This window comes from Salmo trutta, chromosome 21, assembly GCF_901001165.1.
Source record: "Salmo trutta chromosome 21, fSalTru1.1, whole genome shotgun sequence".
NCBI classification, from domain to species: Eukaryota; Metazoa; Chordata; class Actinopteri; order Salmoniformes; family Salmonidae; genus Salmo; species Salmo trutta.
This window is the reverse complement of record NC_042977.1, coordinates 23,132,299-23,155,355: the sequence shown is the minus strand read 5'-3', so window position 1 is coordinate 23,155,355 and position 23,057 is coordinate 23,132,299. Positions and strand designations below refer to the sequence as shown.

At 43.0% G+C, this 23,057-nt stretch overlaps 1 protein-coding gene across 1 annotated transcript in view; it reads left to right on the top strand.

Annotated features, from left to right (window-relative positions):
- LOC115156989 (BMP/retinoic acid-inducible neural-specific protein 3-like) overlaps window positions 1-23,057 on the top strand; it is a 102,322-nt gene that overhangs the window by 65,004 nt on the left and 14,261 nt on the right. Inside the window, exons 5-6 of the mRNA XM_029704807.1 lie at window positions 205-310; window positions 8,955-9,191. Of these exons, the coding sequence (XP_029560667.1) occupies window positions 205-310; window positions 8,955-9,191 (343 nt within the window). The remainder of the gene's footprint in view (window positions 1-204; window positions 311-8,954; window positions 9,192-23,057) is intronic.

Sequence of the window (23,057 nt, the reverse complement as noted above, 5' to 3'; positions counted from 1 at the left end):
TACTCAGGTCATCTTCAACCTAGCTTTTACTTCCTGGCATGGGTACACTCAAAATGGTTGCCAGTCCACCCATTATGCCCTCATTGACTTGAATGAGAAACCCTTTCTATTAATTATATTTCTATGGGTTAGACAACCTAACAACCAGGTACATGATTCACCAGTAGGCATAATAAGGCATTAAAGTATCTCCTTGTCTCCTAGGTAACAGAAACTAGGACCGGGCCCCTTGGATGCAGTAACTATGACAGCCTTGATTCTGTTAGCTCTGTCTTGGTACACAGTCCTGAAAATAAAATACATCTAAAAGGTAAGCTATTGCACTCCATTTTCTAAACAGTTGCTCTGTGTTCTATTGTGTGTGTATAATATACTCATTATGTTCTTTGTTCTATGCTGCAAGACAAATTACTTGGAACCCACAAAAAATATTTTTGCTGCCAAGTAGAAAAAATTACTTATTTAGTTTCAAATGATCATAACTCTCTAACTTGATGTAAGGGATTATTTTGGTGGAGAAACTTTCTTGCGTACAATAAACTCTCGAGGCAAAAGCTTTGTATTCCCCTTGAGTGCTTCACTGTTCTCGCCAGCTCTGATCTATACAACCAATGCCATATGATTTTGATAAGTGTAGATCAGTGCTTCTAAGCTTAGCAGTGGGCTCTCATTCGTCATTCCTCAAGACTATTCATTCAGGCTCTTTGACTTGTGAAATCATGCAGTATTGAATCTCAATTCATAGATCATATCTGTGAAGCAAGGTTTTGAAAATCCAGGTGTGTGGGATTATTTTGGGATGCATTCATCCATCTGCTGGGGACTGGTGCTTTAACGATGTATATAATAAGCTTTGGTGACATCCCAAAATGGTACCTATTCCCTACATAGTGCACTACTTTTGACCAGGTCAAAAGTAGTGCACTATAAAGGGAATAGGGTGCCATTTGGGACACAAACTTTCAGTGTTGCTTCCATAACCTGGCTCCCAGCAGGTCCAGCCAGCAGGTCCAACATTGCTGCACCGGTCCAACAACAGAGGCTAGACAATAGGGGATTGGGCAAATATCAGACATAATGAGGCCCAGATGGCCAGGACACAGTCCAAGGATGGAGGAACAAAATCTCCATACGCCAAGCCGTCATTCCCATGGACACCACAGGGATAGCTAACAACAAGAAATAGTTTAAAGACCATCTGATAGGCCAAAACGTAAACTATGGTAAAGCTAGGGTAAGATGGACTGTAGACAGTAAGAAAATATGCGGCTTAGATGCTCTAATAGAAGAAAAGCATTGATGACGAGTGGCTAAGGGCTATTGCGGAGATTTAATCCTATTCATTTTATAAGCCATTTACACTACATGACCAAAAGTATGTGGACTACTCGCTCATTAGTCTTAATCGAAATTACGGCTTGCCTCTTATCCACTCATCGTTCCCTTACCCCATAGTTTGTACATCTCAATTGTTATATTGCTTATATACAGTAGGTCTATCTTATTCATGAATGATTTCATAGTTTTGCTTATTTGTGTATTATAATTAGCTCACGTGCTTTTCTTCACGAGGAGGAGATTCTATATGTTGTTGGGTCTGTAACCATGTTTGCCAGTGACAGTCTCTTCCCATTGTTACGTCAGGGTGTGACTTAGGTGGGCATATCTAGGTTTCTATTTCTTTGTTGGCCTAGTATGGTTCCCAATCAGAGGCAGCTGTTTATCGTTGTCTCTGATTGGGGATCATACTTAGGCAGCCCTTTTTCCCACCTGTGATTCTGGGATCTTGTTTTTGTGTAGCTGCCTGTGAGCAGCCCATAACGTAACGTTTTGTTTTCTTCTGTATTGTTTTTGGTGAGTTTCATATTTATTTAACATGTGGAACTCTAAGTACGCTGCGCCTTGGTCCATTCATTCAGATGAGCGTGACAGAAGATCCCACCACCAAAGGACCAAGCAGCGTGGCCAGGAGGAGCCAACATCCTGGACATGGGAGGATATTCTGGACGGTAAGGGATCCTGGATATGGGAAGAGATCCGGGCAGGAAAGGATCGCCTTCCATGGGAGCAAACGGAGGCAACGAGAGAGGAACGGCAAGGAAAACAGGGATCAAGGAGACGACGGAAGCCCAAGAGGCAGCTTAAAAAAATAAATATTGGGGGGGCACACGGGGTGGCGAACGAAGCAAAGGTGGGAACAAGAACAAACTCCCTGTAATTACAATGAGGAGTTGGTCACGGTTCAGATACCATGTTTTCCGGTTCTGTGCACCGTGCTTCCAATGCGCACCCTTAGCCCGGTGCGTTGTGTGCCTGCTTTCAGGAGTTGCCGTGCTAAGGTGAGCATCTGTCCAGGACGGATTGTTCCGGCTCAGCGGTCCTGGTCTCCAGTGCGTCTCCTCGGCTCAGGATATCCTGCGCCAGCTCTATGCACGGTATCCCCAGTTCGCCAGCAAAACCCAGTGCGGCCTGTGCCAGCTCCCCGCACTTGCCGTGCAACAGGGGGTATTCAGCCAGGACGTGTTGTGCCAGCTCTACGCTCCAGACCTCCAGTCCGCCTCCACGGCCCAGTGTATCCTGCGCCGGCTCTACGCACTATGCCTCCAGTGCGCCTTCACAGCCCAGTGCGTCCTGTGCCAGCTCTCCACACTTACTGAGCTAAAGTGGGTATCCAGCCAGGACCCGTTGTGCCAGCTCCACGCACCCGGCCTCCAGTGCGTCTCTCCAGCCCGGTGCGTCCTGTGCCAGTTCCACGCACTCGGCCTCCAGCGACGGTCCCTGGCCCGAAGCCTCCAGTGATGATCCATGGCACGAAGCCTCCAGTGATGATCCATGGCACAAAGCCTCCAGTGGTGATCCATGGCACAAAGCCTCCAGTGGTGATCCATGGCCCGACGCCTCCAGTGGTGATCCATGGCCCGAAGCCTCCAGTGGTGATCCATGACCCGAAGCCTCCAGTGGTGATCCATGGCACGAAGCCTCCAGTGGTGATCCATGGCACGAAGCCTCCAGTGACGATCCATGGCACGAAGCTTCCAGCGTCGGTCGGCAGTCCAGATCCTCCAGCGACGGCCGGCAGTCCAGATCCTCCAGTGACGGTCGGCAGTTCAGAGCCTCCAGCGGGGGTTCCCAGTCCATAGCCTCCGGCGACGATCCATGGTCCGGAGTCCCCGGCGACGATCCACGGTCCGGTTCCACGGAAGTGGGGGGGAGCCTCAAGCGGAGCGGGGTCTGCGTCCCGCACCGGAGCCTGCACCGAGAGGAGATGCCCACCCAGACCCTCCCCTATAGGTTCAGGTTTGCGTCCGCACTTTTGGGGGAGGGGGGGTACTGTCACGCCCTGACCCTAGAGCCTTTTTTATTCTCTATTTTGTTAGGTCAGGGTGGGACTTGGGTGGGCATATCTAGGTTTCTATTTCTTTGTTGGCCTAGTATGGTTCCCAATCAGAGGCAGCCCTTTTTCCCACCTGTGATTGTGGGATCTTGTTTTTGTGTAGCTGCCCAGAACGTCACGTTTCGTTTTCTTCTGTATTGTTTTTGGTGCATTTCATATTTATTAAACATGTCGAACTCTAAGTACGCTGCGCCTTGGTCCATTCAGACGAGCGCGACACTATTATTATAGATCCTTGTGATTGTTCTTTCCTTCCTTTTTAGACCATAGGCCTAATAAAATGTTGTGTAGTGGCTTTGCTGGCATGCATCTAAATAAATTGGTTGAGTTTGCCCCACCAAGATTTACATGCTAAAAATCGCCACTACCCCAACTTATTAAGCTTTTTAGGGACAAGAAAATGATCATACCTAGGCTAGAGAAACACAATGCAATAATGTATTTTCTTTCTTTTTTCTAGTGAGTAAAGAGTTCTAGTCTAGGCTGTAAACTGCAGTGAATATGCCATTTCAATGACCACTAAAAAGCTCTGCGTTTTGATTGCATGTTTCATTATGAAAATAATAATCTAGCCTAGGCCTGATTAGGCATCCATTTGGATCAGTAATGGGTATTTTCTCGACAGTAAAGGCACATTAGCAGGCTAGTCATAGTGTGTATTTTGTGTATCAGCGTTAACAGATAGGCCTACCATCTGACAATATAGCCTTCTCATGCGCCAGTTATTTAGGCAATCTTACCGTGCCTTCTCTCCTTTCCGAGCAGACTTGCTCACCTAGAACCAAGAATGCTTCAACAGAACAAGGTTTTGATAAGTTGTCAATTTTTTATTGTCGGATGGACGGGGGGGCCTGGCGGCTGGGTAAGCGACTGCTTATTTAGCTTCTGCCTAGAGCCGGCTCTGCTTCAGAGCATCACACGTCTGGCTAAGCTTTATTTCAAGAGGAAAGAAATAGATAAGCAAGTGACAGTGATGACAATCTCTCTAATCCAATAGTGAAGCCAAGTCTAAGCATCGTGAACACAGGAGAAAAGATGAAGGACTGGAAAAATCAGTCAGTATCAAGAAGTGAAAGGAAGAGCAAGAGCATATCTACTGGTCTCTCCCTGCACAATGTATAATTCATGAAAACAAAGTCCAAGGGTATATCCTCCAAAGATATTCCTCACCTCATGTTCTGGAGGCGTAACATTAAATTTAAATGTTCAATCCAGGATTTTGTTTACTTTGTGGTGCAGGGCTTATCTAAAACTGTGGGATATATTTTTATGTTTGTCTTATTCCTATATTAAATAAATTGATGCCTGTACAATGCTATTTTAGCTATTGTTTACGTGAAGTGCACTAAAAAAAGCTATCGACAGGAAACCTAAATCTTTGCTTCACCTCTCTGGTAGCCCAAGAGCAATTGTAAATTGAAAGTTGGCTTACCATGATGTATAAACCACAACCATGAAAAAATGCATAAATCAATCCACATATTTAAATTGATAAATAGCCCTATCTCACTGTATTTGCAGCTAATTAAACCATCAAACAGTGCATATTGGTCACTATATTAAGCATATGGTTTAGAATCTATAAAGATGCCAGGAACAAAAATTGTGTTTATATTATCTTTTTTTAACCAAGGAAAATGTGATCATTCATTTCTTAATCTTCATTAGGGGAAGCCGACACCCAAAAAGTATTTTACGGCACTGTAGAAATATTTTATGATAATCTACCTTTTTCAAATACATGTTAAATTGAAGTAGATTACCATTGTAGGGTTACTAGAAAACAAACAATCACAGCTCATCCCATTTCAGACTCCTATTATTCATTGCAACGGAAAAGCCCATGTGGTTCAATAATAATATGAAATCCCAGAGGTTAATGCCAGTCTAATAAATGTAATATTTTCCAATTCTTTAAAAGTAGGCTGTAGGGTCGTCTGCAGACAAGCATTTCAGGGAACACTAATTTGCTTCGAACACCCACGACAGAAATGTCACCACAAGTCAAACAAGCACAAAGTAGTGTGAGGAGAGAAATGAGCTCAGAGCATTCTCTTCCTTCAGCCATCGCTAATTATAAACGCAGCTTGTGCCAATTTCCAGCGCCTTCCTCAGGTTTGACATTTAAATTGCCAACCCACTTAATACCGCCGTCTCCTGAAGGAAGCCCACTGCTGACAGATACCCTGTAACTACTGAGAGATGGTTGAAAATCTGTGTGACAGTATTTTTTTAGATTGCGTGTGTGTGACTGTGTGTGTGTTCTAATGTGTTGAATTTTGTAACTTTCTTAGCTAAAGCATCTCTGCACTTCCAGCAAGACAAGTCATTAGCACAGGGAAAAGAAATGAAATATGGGAAAGTATTGTTCTTGACAACTGAAGCTTGCAATTCCATAGAAAAGTACTCGTTGCACTCTCTCCCCCAAAAAAGTGGCAGAGATGGAAGGGCTGAGGTGAAGAGGCTGTTATTTAGCCGTCTCCCAAATTAAAGCCCATTTCTGCCAGATAGCTCTCCCATTGGCTCACAGAACCTGTCAGCTGCCAAGGCAGGGAAGGAAGACTGTGACTAATTGTGTCTGCTCTCCACTATTCAAAAAGTAAATACCAAGGAACACATATAAATATTCATAAAAAGGCACACGAATTGACTCCGCTCTTGAAACATTTCCAAAGTAGTGCAAACTGAGAGGAAGCCTTTGTCACAGCTAACATGTTCATTAGATTCCAAACACCCACAGCTGAGCTTCTAACTAAACAAAAACATTAGGGAAATTGAGAAAAAGCACACAATTTAATACATATTATTGAACTCTCTGCAAGGTTATTGATATGTATTGATCAGAAAAGGATGTTACCATTTAAAACAGATCATGGGTTTTCAAATTATGTGTGATTTAAAATTGGACGGTATCTTTATCAACATTGAATATCACCTATTTTAGGTGCATGTAAAGTGCATTCGGGAAAGTATTCAGACACGTTGACTTTTTCCACATTTTGTTATGTTAGTCTTATACTAAAATTGATTAAATTGTTTTTTTCCTTCCTCAATCTACACAAAATATCCCATAATGACATTTTTGCAAATGTATTAAAAATTAAAAACTGAAATATCACATTTACATAAGTATTTAGACCCTTTACTCAGTACTTTGTTGAAGCACCTTTGGCACCGAAAACAGCCTTGAGTATCCTTGGGTATGACGCTACAAGCTTGGCACACCTGTATTTGAGAAGTTTCTCCCATTCTTCTCTGTAGATCCTCTCAAGCTCTGTCAGAGATGTTGGCTCAGGTTCAAGTTTGGACTCTGGCTGGGCCACTCAAGCACATTCAGAGACATACAAAGCCACTCCTAAATTGTCTTTACTGTGTGCTTAGGGTTGTTGTCCTTTTGGACAGTAAACCTTCGCTCCCAGTCTGAGGTCCTGAGCACTCCGGAGCAGATTTTCATCAAGGATCTCTGTACTTTGCGCCGTTCATCTTTCCCTCGATCCTAACTAGTCTCCCAGTCCCTGACGCTGAAAAACATCCCCACAGCATGATGCTGCCACCACCATGCTTCACTGGAGGGATGGTGCCAGGTTTCCTCCAGATGTGATACTTGGCATTCAGGCCAAAGAGTTTAATCTTGGTTTCATCAGACCAGAGAATCTTGTTTCTCATGGTTTGAGAGTCCTTTAGGGGCCTTATTGGCTAACTCCAAGCTGACTTTCATGTGCCTTTTACTGAGAAGTGGCTTCTATCTGGCCACTCTACCATAAAGGCCTGATTGGTGGAGTGCTGCAGAGACGGTTGTCCTTCTGGAAGATTCTCCCATCTCCACACAGGAACTCTGGAGCTCTGTCAGAGTGACCAACAGGTTCTTGGTCACATCCCTGACCAAGGCCCTTCTCCCCCAATTTCTCAGTTTGGCCGGGTGGCCAGATCTTGGAAGAGTCAATGGTGGAAAAAGTACCCAATTGTCATACTTGAGTAAAAGTAGAAAATGACTCAAGTAAAAGTAATCCACTAAAATACTACTTGAGTAAAAGTCTAATAGTATTTGGTTTAAAATATATTAAGTATCAAAAATAAATATACTTAACTATCAAAGTAAAAGCATAAATCATTTCAAATTCCTTATAATAAGCAAACCAGACGGCACAATGTTCTTTGTTTTTTTTATTTCAAGATATTCAAGGGCACTCTCCAAAACTCAGACATAATTTACAAACAAAGCATTAAGCATGTTTAGTGAGTCTACCAGATCAGTGGCAGTAGGGATGACCAGGGATGTTCTCTTGATAAGTGCATGAATTGGACCATTTTTCTGTCCTGCTAAGCATTAAAAGTATTTTTGGGTGTCAGGGAAAATGTATGGAGTAAAAAGTACATTATATTCTTTAGGAATGTAGTGAAGTAAAAGTTGTCAAAAATAGAAATAGTAAAGTAAAGTAAAGTACAGATACCCCAAAAAAGGACTTAAGTATTTTACACCACTGGGAAGAGTCTTGGTGGTTCCAAACCTCTTCCATTTAAGAATAATGGAGGCCACTGTGTTCTTGGGGACCTTCAATGCTGCAGACAATTTTCAGTACCGTTCACCAGATCTGTGCCTTGACACAACTGTCTTGGAGCTCTACGAACAATTCCTTCGACATAGTGGCTTGGTTTTTGCTCTGAAATGCACTGTCAACTAGGGGACTTTATATTGACAGGTGTGTGCTTTTCCAAATCATGTCCAATCAATTGAATTTACCACGTGGACTCCAATCAAGTTGTATAAACATCTCAAGGATGATCAATGGAAACCGGATGCACCTGATCTCAATTTCGAGTCTCATAACAAAGGGTCTGATACTTATGTAAATAGGTATTTAAGTTTTACATTTTTAATACGTTTCTAAACATTTCTAAAATCTTGTTTTCACTTGTCATTATGGGGTATTGTGTGTAGATTGATGAGGAAAACATTTAATTGAATTAATTTTAGAATAAGGCTGTAATTAAACAAAATTTGGAATAAGTCAAGGGGTCTGAATACTTTCCGAATGCACTGTATATCAAGTGTAAGCCTGTCTCATGCAGTAAAGGACATTTGTGCAGGCATGTATACAGAGGGGAGGCATGTTCTGATGGGTGGCATTGTTTAACAGAACTGTTCCATCAAAACATTAGTCTCAAATTGCATCCGATTACCTATGTATTGCACTACTTTTGACCAGGGCCCATGCCTCCCCTCTTTCTAGCATCGTAGGCGCATTATTTCATAACCTTGACCATCTACACTCTGGATTTTGTTTGGCATTCTCTGCCATATCTCTGAGATTTGTGGTCTTTATACCTAATTCTCAATTACTAGCAACCAAGTTCCTTTGTCTTGCAGTGGCTACAATAAACAAACCAATTATAGTAATTCCCATCTCATTTTTAGACTTTTGCTCTCACTATGGAGACAAATGAGGGATAAAGGGGACATATTGCTTTGTTTTGAACATGAACTTAATGTAACTTGACGTCACTAAAATATAATATTTCATAAATGACAAGATGCTATAATATTCTCCTCTGTACTCAGGTTTACAGGATGTCCTTCCAGAATTCCTCCGGAACCGTTTTGTGGAGGCTGCTCTCAGCTACGTGGCATGCAACTCTGAGGGGGAGCTTTTGTGTCGTAACAATGACTGCTGGTGCCGTTGCTCTGCCAAGTTCCCAGATTGTAACTGCCCCTTTGCTGATATTAAAGTCATGGAGGAAAATCTGCACAAAAGCAAGGAATCCTGGACCAACTTCAACACCGAATTCATGGAATCAGGTGGGCTATTTGTTTTAGTTATTTGTTATTCATTTCTGTCAAGCTGCATTTGAAAGCTATTGGGAGGAGCAGGACACAGGTGTGCGATAAAATGGGCAAGGAAAAAATATACAAAAATCCCAAAATGGCTAGAACCATTTAGCTCAATATCAACAAACATCTAGCTCATGCCCTGAATATGTGGTTTGAGATTGGAGGCAGGTCGTTTTCCCCATTGCTGTTGTTTCTCTGCCATCTATCTGCAAGAGAGGGCTTCTATCCATCTGTTGGATTCTGTATAATATGGAAAGTGCATTCTGAGTGACGTTTTGAAGGCAAAGACATGCTCCTTGAATTCACTAAACATCATTTTGACAGCAATAGCAGAGCAGCTCTCACATTAAATCTTTATAAAATGCTGCGTTGTTGACAGGCTACTGAAAAGGAGAAATACGTTTCCTCATAATTACAACATATTCTTTTACTGCTGATGTTGTTTTTTGTCTAAAGCCTAACTTGAGCAATTTGTCATGATAATGAGCAAATTACCTCTTAATTTTTGGGGGGATGGTTGAGTGTCAAAGCAAGCAATATGCAAGACATATCTTAAAAGGTACACACACACACCTAAAAGCAAGCCTGAAAATGCATTATGTACAATACAGAAGAAGGCAGTGACCTAAGCACTAAGCATTTTTAATGGGGCAGAGTTTGTCTTTTTATGGCTCTCCACTTGCCACAGAGCAAAGCATCCAAGACTCAGTGCTGCTGGCAAGAGTATGCTTACAGTCTGAATGCGAGGTTGAGCTGCAGTTCTGCTGAGATTAGTTGATAAATATTGTAGAGGGGAAAAACTAGAAATTGGTGGAGAGTGCTGGCACATCATGTACCCTTGGACCAAGTATTTCCCCCAGCCAAGGAATGATCCAATCAGGAAGATAAATCCTGCCTCCGTCTCCAAAGCCTCTCCTGCCCCACGATGGGGCTTCAATGAAATCCCCCCCAAATCCCTTTAACTGTAGCACTTCACTCATCAAAATGCATATCTACTTTCAGCAGGTGAAGTGGCTGGCTCCAGAGGACTAGTCCAGCCAAGGCAAAGCCTGGCTAGATGTATATTTACTCCAGTCATTCATTTGTTCTCATTGTCAGAAGGCTAGATGGGTTGGGAGTCTGGCAATATTAATAAGAGGACTTTTATTAGAGGTTCAGCAGCGAGGCTGGTGAAACCCTATTGTATTTGTTTCCATTGTATTGCCAGGAGAAATTGGACACATCGCCCTAGGATGAGCTACTTCTGTACTCCTTACCACGCTTGTCAAATATCAGAACTCGAAATCAAACAGATCATGCAATATGCTTTTGAAATATTTAGGATTTCACTTTAAACATCTTCTCCAGAATTGTTAAACAGACTGGAATGAAATATGGTATATAACCTCTATGGGTCTTCTTGAAACGCAATATTTTCCAAGACTATAGCTCAAACAATATGTCCACCAGTGGTGGTTGGTGCCGTTTAAAATGAGGGAGGATGATTATTTTTTTATGAACATGGCCTTATTTCTATTACAGAATATTGGATGACTGTCATTCATATTCCATTCACCCAGCTCAATGTAACATCGATAGGTTTAGGCTACTACATGATACTTGAATTTCCCCTTTACCCATCATGAGGTTGCTACAACCTAGCCTATGAATTAAAGTTTACAACATAGAGAGAATTGAGTAATCAAGGTGAGACAGTGACACATTCAATACCGCCATGCACATTATTGCCTGCATCTAGCTGATCTACGGAGTAATCATTAGTCCAACATTTGCAAATGGAAATTTCTATTGGCCAAATACAGGTATTTTTATTCCTGTTTTGTTCTGTTTGCTTCCGTTTAAGAAACGTTTTTCAGTTCATTTTCATAGCAGCCACATAAAAACAGCTTGATCACTTTGCTTGTTGTATATATAATTCCTTCTCGCAACTATCTATGCGCTCTCCTCCTCTCAACTTTTCCCTTTGCTTGTGGACTTCAGTGCACTACACATCAGCTGTCTGTGACCAGGAAAAAAAACTTTCCAAGCCAAACCTTCATATCATGACCGCTATAACTGCCACACACAGCATACATCATTGTCACGTCATAGTCAACATAGCTACTAGAACTAACGCATTAGTAAACCCACTAGTTACAATCATGCAGTACAGTGTACAGTCAAAAGCAGTTTAGCAACTACACTGGTGGGCCCCAGTGGCAATACATTAATAAAACCAAAAGCTTACCTTAACTTGGAAGACTTACATTGTTGGATTGCCATAGCCAGCTAGCTAACATAGCATCCCTCTCTGTTTGAGCCGGGTGTTTGAGTAGGCTAAACTAGCTAGCTGCATTCTCTAGCTAACTGAAAGTTAAAATAAATACAACCAAATATAGCTAGCTCTCTCTCTTGCTTCTCCTTAATATTGGAAGAAATTCATTAGTTCTAAACTGTTCAACTATTGTCTTTCTCTCTCTTTGAGTCAACTACTCACCACATTTTATGCACTGCAGTGCTAGCTAGCTGTAGCTTATTCCTTCAGTACTAGATTCCATCTCTGATATTTTCATTGGGTGGACAACATGTCAGTTCATGCTACAAGAGCACTGACAGGTTGGAGGATGTCCTCCGGAAGTTGTCTTAATTACTGTGTATGTCTACGGAAGGGGGTGAGAACCATGAGCCTCCTAGGTTTTGTTTTGAAGTCAATGTACCCAGAGGAGGACAGAAGCTAGCTGTCCTCTGGCTACACCATGGTGCTATCCTACCGAGTACTGCTGAGGCTTTAGTAGACAATCAAATCAAATTGTATTAGTCACATACACATGGTTAGCAGATGTTATTGCTAGTGTAGTGAAATGCGTGTGCTTTTAGTTCCAACAGTGCAGCAATATCTAACATATAATCTAACAATTCCACAACAACTACCTAATACACACAAATCTAAATGAAAGGAATGTACATATAAATATATGGATGAGCAATAACAGAGTGGCATAGGCAAGATGCAATTGATGGTATAAAATACATTATATACTGTACATGTGAGATGAGTAATGCAAGATATGTAAACATTATTAAAGTGGCATTATTAAAGTGACTAGTGATCAATTTATTAAAGTGGCCAATGATTTCAAGTCTGTAGGTAGGCAGCAGCCTCTCTGTGTTAGTGATGGCTTTTTAACAGTCTGATGGCCTGGAGATAGAAGCTGTTTTACAGTCTCTCGATCTCCTTTGTTTTGTTGTACTGACCTCGCCTTCTGGATGGTAGCAGTGGCTCGGTTGGTTGTTGTACTTGATGATCTTTTTGGCCTTCCTGTGACATCGGGTGCTGAATGTGTCCTGGAGGGCAGGTAGTTTGCCCCTGGTAATGTGTTGTGCAGACCGCACCACCCTCTGGAGAGCCTTGCGGTTGTGGGCGATGCTGTTCCATACCGGTCGGTGATACAGCCCGACAGGATGCTCTCAATTGTGCATCTGTAAAAGTTTGTGAGGGTAGTAGGTGACAAGCCAAATTTCTTCAGCCTCCTGAGGTTGAAGAGGCAATGTTGCCCCTTCTTCACCACACTGTCTGTGTGGGTGGACCATTTCAGTTTGTCTGTGATGTGTACGCCGAGGAACTTAAAACTTTCCACCTTCTCCACTACTGTCTCGTCGATGTGGATAGGGGGGTGCTCCCTCTGCTGTTTCCTGAAGTCCACAATCTTCTCCTTAGTTTTGTTGACGTTGAGTGAGACGTTGCTTTCCTGACACCACATTCTGAGGGTCCTCCCTGTAGGCTGTCTCATCATTGTTGGTAATCAAGCCTACTACTGTTGTGTCTTCTGCAAACTTGATGATTGAGTTGGAGGCGTGCATGGCCATGCAGTCATGGGTGAACAGGGAGTACAGGAGGGGACTGAGCACACACCCTTGTGGGCCCCAGTGTTGAGGATCAACGAAGTGTAGATGTTATTTCCTACCTTCACCACCTTGGGGCGGCCCGTCAGGAAGTCCGGAACCCAATTGTACAGTGCGGGGCTGAGACCCAGGGCCTGACGCTTAATGATGAGCTTGGAGGGTACTATGATGTTGAATGCTGAGCTGTAGTCAATGAACAGCATTCTTACATAGGTATTCCTCTTGTCCAGATGGGATAGGGCAGTGTGCAGTGTGATGGCTATTGCATCGTTTGTGGACCTATTGGGGCGGGAAGCAAATTGAAGTGGGTCTAGGGTGACAGGTAAGGTGCAGGTGTTATGATCCTTGACTAGCCTCTCAAAGAACTTCTCCACCTCTTCTCCGGAGGTGTTGTTTTGGGTCAGCCTCTGGAAATAGTTCAAATGCCCTGGGTGGTTCGGACAAAGGATCCACTTTGGGAAAGTCATATTCCTGGTTGTTGTGCTGGTAAGTTGGCATCGCTCTGATATCCAATAGTTCTTCCCTGTTGTATGTAATAACACTTAAGATTTTCTGGGCTAACAATGTAAGAAATAATACATAAAAAATAACAAAATACTGCAAAGTTTCCTAAGGACTAGAAATGAGGCAGCCCTCTCTGTCGGCGCCATCTTGATATCTCTTTTCTCTCTGTGTTCAGTTCCACTCGGACGGTACTGACGTGCTGCTATCATTGCAAAACAGTGTGTTTTAATCACTTATTTGGTGATGTGAATATATTTAGTATAGTTTTATCTGAAAATGTATTCTTTTTTAATGTTTCACAATTGTTACTTTTATGAAATTCACTGAGGAGGAGGGTCCTCCCCTTCCTCCTCTGAGGCGCCTCCACTAATGTCCACTATAAGCCAATAAGCTTGCATGGATTGTTTTTCCTGCCCATGCGGCCAAACAGAGCCATACTCTACAGGTTAACTAAACTCACCTCCCTGAGCATGTGTGCAAAATGCCATGACTCTAAGTCATGGTCAATCTGAAAGTGCATGCATATGTTGAGTCCAGTTTTGTTACAATACAAATATCCATGTCTGAATAATATTATTTTATGTGCCAGACCACACCCAAGAGATGCTAGCCTGAAAAATATTGCACTGTTGCTTGAAATGCTAGACTGGAAAATATTGTATTGAGAGACCTTGTGTCACGGGTGTCGTAGGGATTGGACGAAAATGCAGCGGGAACGTGTATACTCATCTTCTTTTTTATTGAAGAAGGAAAACAAAAGAAACACGTATACAAAAAACAACAAATGACACTAAACAGTCCCGTCAGGTGCACAAACACAAAACAGGAAATAACTACCCACAAATCCCATAGAAAAAACACCCCTACTAAATAGGACCTTCAATTAGAAGCAACTAGGAGCAGCTGCTTCCAATTGAAGGTCAACCCAATAAACATCACATAGAAATAGACATACTAGAACTAACAGAAATAGACTAACAAGAACATAGTGCAACAAACCCGAAACACTCTAAACAAACACCCCCTGCCACGCCCTGACCAAACTACAATAACAAACAACCTCTTTTACTGGTCAGGACGTGACAGTACCCCTCCCCCCCAAAGGTGCAGACCCCGGAAGCACCTCACACAAAATAAACACAAAAAATAAACCCCAAAACAAAAAATAATCCTAACTAAAGGGAGGGAAGGGAGGGTGGCCACCGTCACCGACGGTTCTTGTGCTACACCCCCCCCCCCCCCAACCTCCTACTACGGAGGTGGCTCAGGCTCCGGCCTTACTCCCCAACCTAACCTGTCCACCCCCACTAACTGCTTATTATATTTTTCCCATCCCGAAGTCTCTGGGCTATGGCGCATCGCTGGAGACCTCGGGCTGATGCGCGTCGCTGGAGACCTCCGGACTGGAGGGCGACTCTGGGAGCTCCGGACTGGAGGGCCGTCTCTGCCGGTTCCGGACTGGGGGTCGTCTCTGCCGGTTCCGGACTGGGGGCCGTCTCTGCCGGCTCCGGACTGGGGGCCGTCTCTGCCGGCTCCGGACTGGGGGCCGTCTCTGCCGGCTCCGGACTGGGGGCCGTCTCTGCAGGCTTCGAACTGTGGGCCATCTCTCGACGGGGCACTGTCGCCAGAAGCTCTGGACGGTGCACTGTCGCCGGACACTCTGGACGGGGCACTGTCGCCGGACACTCTGGACGGGGCACTGTCGCCGGACACTCTGGACGGGGCACTGTCGCCGGACACTCTGGACGGGGCACTGTCGCCGGACACTCTGGACGGGGCACTGTTGCCGGACACTCTGGACAGGGCACTGTCGTCGGAAGCTCTTGACAGGGACTGCGCACTGAAGGCCTGATGCGTGGGGCTGGCTTAGGAGGCGCCAGACTAGGGACACGCACCACAGGGCTAGTGCGAGGAGCAGGACGAGCTGGACTGGGCTGACGCGCTGGAGGCCTGGTGCGTGGGGCTAGTACTGGAGGTACCAGACTGGAGACACGCACCCCAAGGCTAGAGCGAGGAGCGGGAACAGGACGTACTAGACTGGGCTGACGCACTGGAGGCCTGGTGCGTGGTGCTGGCTTTGGAGGCGCCAGACTAGAGACACGCACCTCAGGGCTAGTGCGAGGAGCAGGAACTGGATACACCGGGCCATGAGTAGGCACTGGAGGTCTGGAGCGCACCTCCTGCACAACCCGTCCTGGCTGGATGGTAATAGTAGCCCTGCACGAGCAGAGTGCTGGCACAGGGCAAACTGGGCTGTGCAGAGGCCTGATGGCTGCCGTGCGTAGAGCAGGCGTAGGGTAGCCTGGGCCGAGGAGGCGCACTGGTGGCCAGATGTGCTGCGCAGGCATCCTCCTTCCAGGCTGGATGCCCACTCAAGCACAGCACTTGCGAGGGTCTGGGATTGCTCGCACCGGACTGTGCGTGCGCATGGGTGAGATCATGCGCACTTCCGCAAACACCGGCGCTCTTCTGATCCGCTGCTCCCCATAATAAGCACGGAAGTTGGCTTAGGGCTCACCCTTGGCCCAGCCAAACTACCCGTGTGCCCCCCCAAAAAAATGTCTTGGGGCTGCCTCTCAGGCTTCCTTGCTAGCCGTGTCCCAGCATAGCGTTCTCTGTCCTCTTCAGCCTTTCTCCATGGTGACTCACCCGTCAGTATCTTCTCTCTCCTGGCTGCCACCACCTGTTCCCATGGGAGGTGATCCCTTCCGGCCAGGATCTCTTCCCACGTGTAGGATCCCTTGCCGTCCAGGATGTCCTCCCATGTCCAGTCCTCTTTACAGCTCTGTTGCCGCTCCTTCCTCCGCTGCTTGGTCCGTTGGTGGTGGGTAGTTCTGTCACGGGTGTCGTAGGGATTGGACCAAAACGCAGTGGGAACGTGTATACTCATCTTCTTTTTTATTGAAGAAGGAAAACAAAAGAGACACGTATACAAAAAACAACAAATGACACTAAACAGTCCCGTCAGGTGCACAAACACAAAATAGGAAATAACTACCAACAAATCCCATAGAAAAAACACCCCTACTAAATAGGACCTTCAATTAGAAGCAACTAGGAGCAGCTGCTTCCAATTGAAGGTCAACCCAATAAACATCACATAGAAATAGACATATTAGAACTAACATAAAGATAGACTAACAAGAACATAGCCCAACAAACCCCGAAACACTCTAAACAAACACCCCGCTTAAATAAGAACATAGCCCAACAAACCCCAAAACACTCTAAACAAACACCCCCTGCCACGCCCTGACCAAACTACAATAACAAACAACCTCTTTTACTGGTCAGGACGTGACACCTTGGTCCATAGATGCCACATATCAAATATTGTGCAGATCCGTCATTCGGTGCCAGAGGTGTAGTGTTTTAAGTAGTGATGGAGGAAAAATCGATACAGTTACATATCTCAATATTATTTTGGACAATATTTGTTGTTGTTATTGATATTTAGCGTCAGCTAGCGCTAGTCGGCTGTCCCTGCGCCAAAACGCCGGTATTTTTCATCCTATAGCTTGTTATTCGTCCACTTTTTAAATAGTTTGTTTATACCACTTTTATTTACATGATGGATCAAAACTCATTTTCTCAAGCTCTCTCTTGTCTCTGCATCAAACATATAGAGAGGAATATGTTTGGAACATCAAATTGCAATAGAATCTCAATATCGAATTGCAGTACATATAGAATCGTGAGAATCTTGTTATTCGCAATACATATCGTGTTGGCACTTAAGTATCGTGATAATATCATATTGGGAGATCCAGAGGTGGCACCACAGGATAAAAAATGGTGTGGCAAAATGTTTATGTGTCTTATCTTGGGCCTGGAGCTTTTCCTGATCTCAGGACTTGGTCAGGTAAAAATCTGGGTCCTATTTGTAGGCTATGACAAAAGATTAGTATTATAGATAGCTTCCCTTTTCATCTGTGCAATGACTACAAGGCCTTTGGTTTTTCTTGTTTGGTCATGTGACTTGGAAACACTCCTGGTTATTATTCATTCTGAATCTGATATCAAAAGAGCCAGAGACAACAACTTCGATGGACAACATACTCTGTAGTTTAGTGAACTACTATAGGTGGGCTAAGCGTTATGCAAAGAATGGTTACAATATCTTTAAATATTAATTTCACTCCATACACACACAATGTTAAGCAGTGGACTTTGAAAAATAGAAAAGATAGGTAGGTTTCAATGTAAAAAAGTATCAGATTTGTTCATCTGGTTACAGTGATCTTCTGCAATTATTAATTCTGTAAGGTTTATGTAAGGCGGGGTTATATTTAACACTACACACAGTAGACTTTGTAACAAAGAAAGGTTTTATGTGTAAGTAAAAAAACACTAACCTTGTGTTGCTGTCCTGGTCTCCATCTAGCCCACCAGAGGTTGGTTTCCCTGGTACTCACTGTAGGAACTGATTACCTGTAAAATCCATATTGAAATCATTAAATCAACTACTTTCAACACATTCATACAAAATAATATCCCTATTTTCATGAAGCAGATTTTATTGAATGTCACTCATTTTATTGCACCCTATTCTAACCAAAGCTGCACAACCAGTTCATATCAGTAGGTGTCTCTTTTAGGGTTGGGCGTTATCCAGATTTTCATACCGTCAGGGTACACAGGGGGCACTATTTCTTTCCAAACGTTAAAAAATTAGCAATTTAGGCAGCAGGGATCTTGATCCAGGATGTGATTGATTGTCTCCGCTGTAACCAAGAAGCTTGATCTTACACATGCCAAAATCACCTTTCGCGTGCCCACAGTATGCACTTTACTCCTCATCCACTACAATAGGATAGGAAAACAACCTGAGCATGCAACCCCCGAGCTTCAGGGTGCCCCAAAATAATATGCCAACGAACATTACTGGACTAACAAACTGGCTAACTAACCTTTTCAGAACTTCAGTATTCATTGGCCTTGGGTAACAGCAGCAGATCGTTTCATCTTCTTTATCATTCTAGATTATTTTAGAGGATGATTAAACTGTTTTTATTAACTTCTTTCCTTAACACATTGCTTGTTTTCCATTAAAAAGTGTGTTCGCCCTCTCAAGAGGCAGGCAACCAGGCAGGCAGGAGAGGACGGTTTCCACTAGGATAATGCACCCACAATGTCAGATTCCACAAGGATTCCACAGACCCGAGATGAGCGTGAGCGAAGAAAGAAACCAAGCGCAGAGTCAAACAACGAGGTGCTGGTGCAACAAAACATAGTTGTTGAAAGGCTCTGAAAGCTGTAGTTAGGAGACCACTGTGACTGACAAGTGAATTCACCTGTCGCAGTGAGTGTGGGGGTTACTGCGTGAAATCCCAGGGACAAGGTTGTATTCACTAGACAAAACTGAGGCAAAAGGGCTGACATTGAGGAAGGTTCTAGGTCAACTTGTCCAATTAGAAACACCCGCTTTCTTTTCTGTAGAAAAACGTTTTTCTATGACGTGAACTAATGAATATGTCTGGTAAACACAGTCGGTGCTGCTGCTTTGAAAGTACTGCGGCAAATGCTGTCTTGCCACTAGTTTTCCCCTAGTGTTTTTCCGAAAATTCTAAATTGCGGAAAATCCATCATGGTGGACCTTATGGGTCCTTCAGGCAAATTTGTTCCTTGTGAGGAGAGGGACCTTTGTACTGAATTTCATGACCCTAGGTCAGACACGGTGAGGTTAAACATCCTTCAAGGTTAAACATCCTAAGCCTTACCATCTCACAGGAATTTGCATGGGAATGTGCCATTACAGAAAAAGAAGAACAACAACCAATGCCAACAAATACAATATGGTTTCCCCCAGCTTTGCTGATGAACCCCTAAAAAAACTGTTTATTGTACTGAAGGCCTTTGCAAGCAGGGTTAATGAGTATGTCCCAAATGGTACTCTATTCCCTATGTAGTGCACTACTTTTGATCAGAGCCCTATAGGAATAGGGTGCATTTTGGGACGCAGATTATGTCCTCCTTGGGCATAAGGAATTAAATCATTGAAAGGCTCCGCCCAATGTTTCATACATAACGGCTCTCATTAGTAAAGCAATTTCTACACAGATTTCTTTGACTGACAAAGCAAAATCAGTCTCTCACGCTGGCACCCAGGCTAATCTAATATTAGTTATATAGTTATATAGTCAAATGAGTTACACTTGACTGTATGTAAATCTGCAACGTACAAGCATTATGTAAATCTTAACAGGTTTACCTTCTTGGATCTATTTTTTTATCCGACAAAAAGGACCTGTCAACATCTCCTTTTAACTACTGTGAAAGATGATGTGCAGCGCTGTAAATTCAGCCTGTAAAAGTCAAATATTCTCTTAGTGTTAGATTCACTCTCCCTTCATGATACATTGCAAATTGCTTAATTGCCACAATGGTTCCATTATGTTAATTAAAAACATGCCTTCAAGTAACAGAGTTATTCGATACATGGTACCACCTACAAATAGTCTTGGCACTGTTTCCCCATCAAGAACTGCCAATTGAAATTTCACTGATGGCTTGCCCATTTCAGCTTTTATTACCTAAATAAAGCATGCACTGGAAGTGGTTAGATGTGTCGCATGCACATTTTGAATGTGACAGATTTGTAATAACAACAAAAATACTTCTCCAGAAATGGATTTCTTTGGTTCAATAGCTGGCAACACTTCCAAACATCGTTGTATTTATTCAGGGGATTATTTCAGTGGATTACATTTGTCGGATGAACAAAACATCACTTTATATCACCAAGGAGTTCCATGCATCTTCAATATTTAGCACATGTCTTAGTGTTTGACTGATTTGTATTGCTTTTTTATCCCTACATTTTGACTGAATTAGATTAGAATGTGAGATGCGTATCTCACACACTGATTGGATGATAACACTGTCATAACGAAGATCAAGCATCATGTGGACACATGCAGGTAGATACTCCATCCATAGCTCAATAGTGCTTGACCAGCAGCCAAACCAATGTAATGCATATAGCCACAGAATTTAGCTATAATCTGCCATGTAAAAAACATTAATTTGCAAGATACATAGCCTATGTACTTGTAGACGTTGCATGTTGCACATGCCAGTAATATGATTGGAGCTATAATTCTACCATGAACTTATGCTGACACAGTGCCACACGGATAAACACTTTGTAATCGTTAGTATACAGACTAAGAAATTGGGTCAAGCTTCACACAAACACTACACACAAGGCACTGGATTGAATACATCTTCAGGTCAAAGATGAGGTTTGCCAAAAGTTGAAGTTCTGAGTGTGCCACAAAGATCTGGAAATATGCACCCATTGTATTAATAGTTTTCTCTACACATTGAGGAATCGTGAGTTGAATAAAGCAGGGCTTTGGGAATAGTTCCCTTTGGGATGCTTCGATCCCTGTGATTTTGTATTCTGTGCAGACTTCACATGTTGATGCCGGAGGCACGTGATTTCGCTTACATGATCAGAGACCATGCAGCACACGTCTGCCTTAAATCATACAGCAGTGGCAGCAAACAATTTTAGAAAGGGTACTATATTTCAAAAGAGTCTAGAATTTTTTGTAAGTTGAAGATCATTTAGGCTACTGCAATTGTATACAATAAAAAGCTTTAAAATGCTATTTAGAGAACAGCAAAAACAAGAAAAAATGACCCTTGCCTTTATCACCTTGGCTGCTGTAGGTTCATTCACCTCAGTCGATCTACAAACACATAGCCTATTAGCTATACAATTGTAATGTTATACCCCTGAAAGGGAGGAAATATGAGAAATGATTCACGCTGACAAATAGCATCAGCAACAAAACAAACATTTATGACATTTTTAGAACTGTATTATTTGTATTTTTATAGCATTTTAATGTAGGCCTATAAGGAAGATAAGCCATGTGTCTTATTTTATTTAAATTCCTAAATTGTTTGATAAGATTAGTACAGATTTTCTCAGGTGACCCCACTCTGTACTAACCTCTCTCTCTGCTTGCTTCCTCTCTCTCTCTCCTCTGCTTCCTTCTGCAAGCATTGCAGCCTGCCTCAGCCTTACCACTGAGCGCCACATCACTGTCCGTCTCCGTAGCCTACTCTCTGAAATTATGAGAATTTAGTAGCATATTTTTTTGCTACTTCTAAGGTAGGCTCCGTTTAACATTAGCTTCTTACTTCATCCTTCTAGCTGGCTAAATAATACTAGTCAGACACCTTCAACATTACTGAAATATACAGTTGAAGTCAGAAGTTTACATACACCTTAGCCAAATACATTTAAACTCAGTTTTTCACAATTCCTGACATTTAATCCAAGTAAAAATGGCCTGTTTCAGGTCAGTTATGATCACCACTTTAAGAATGTGAAATGTCAGAATAATAGTAGAGAGAATTGTCACGGATGTCGTATGAAGGAGACCAAGGCGCAGCGTGTGTATCGTTCCACATCTTTATTTATATGTGAAACTATGCAAGACATACAGTAAACAAAACAACAAACCGTGATGAAGAGGTGCAACATGCACTAACTCAAAATAATCTCCCACAAACACTAGTGGGAAAAACAACAACTTAAATATGATCCCCAATTAGAGACAACGATGACCAGCTGCCTCTAATTAGGAATCAGACGAAAACCCCAACCTAGAAAAAAGAACCTAGAAAACTAGACAAAAACCCCAACATAGAAAAAAGAAACTAGAACCAAACATAGAAATAAATAAACTAGACAACAACAAAAAAACAGTCACGCCCTGACCTACTCTACCATTGAAAAATATGAGCTCTCTCTGGTCAGGATGTGACAATAATGATATATTTCAGCTTTTATTTCTTTCATCACATTTCATCACAAGTTGACATACACTCAATTAGTATTTGGTAGCATTGCCTTTAAATTGTTTAACTTGGGTCAAACGTTGCGGGTAGCCTTCCACAAGCTTCGCACAATAAGTTGGGTGAATTTTGGCCCATTCCTCCTGACAGAGCTGGTGTAACTGAGTCAGGTTTGTAGGTCTCCTTGCTCACACACGCTTTTTCAGTTCTGCCCACAGATTTTCTATAGGATTGAGATCAGGGCTTTGTGATGGCAACTCCAATACCTTGACTTTGTTGTCCTTAAGCCATTTTGCCACAACTTTGGAAGTATGCTTGGGGTCATTGTCCATTTGGAAGACCCATTTGTGACCAAGCTTTAACTTCCAGACTGATGTCTTGAGGTACTGCTTCAATATATCCACATAATTTTCCATCCTCATGATGCCATCTATTTTGTGAAGTGCACTAGTCCTTCCTGCAGCAAAGCACCCCCACAGCATGATGCTGCCACCCCCGTGCTTCACGGTTGGGATGGTGTTCTTCGACTTGCAAGCCTCCCCCTTTCTCCTCCAAACATAGCAATGGTTATTATGGCAAAACAGTTCTGTTTTTGTTTCATCAGACCAGAGGACATTTCTCCAAAAAAGTAAG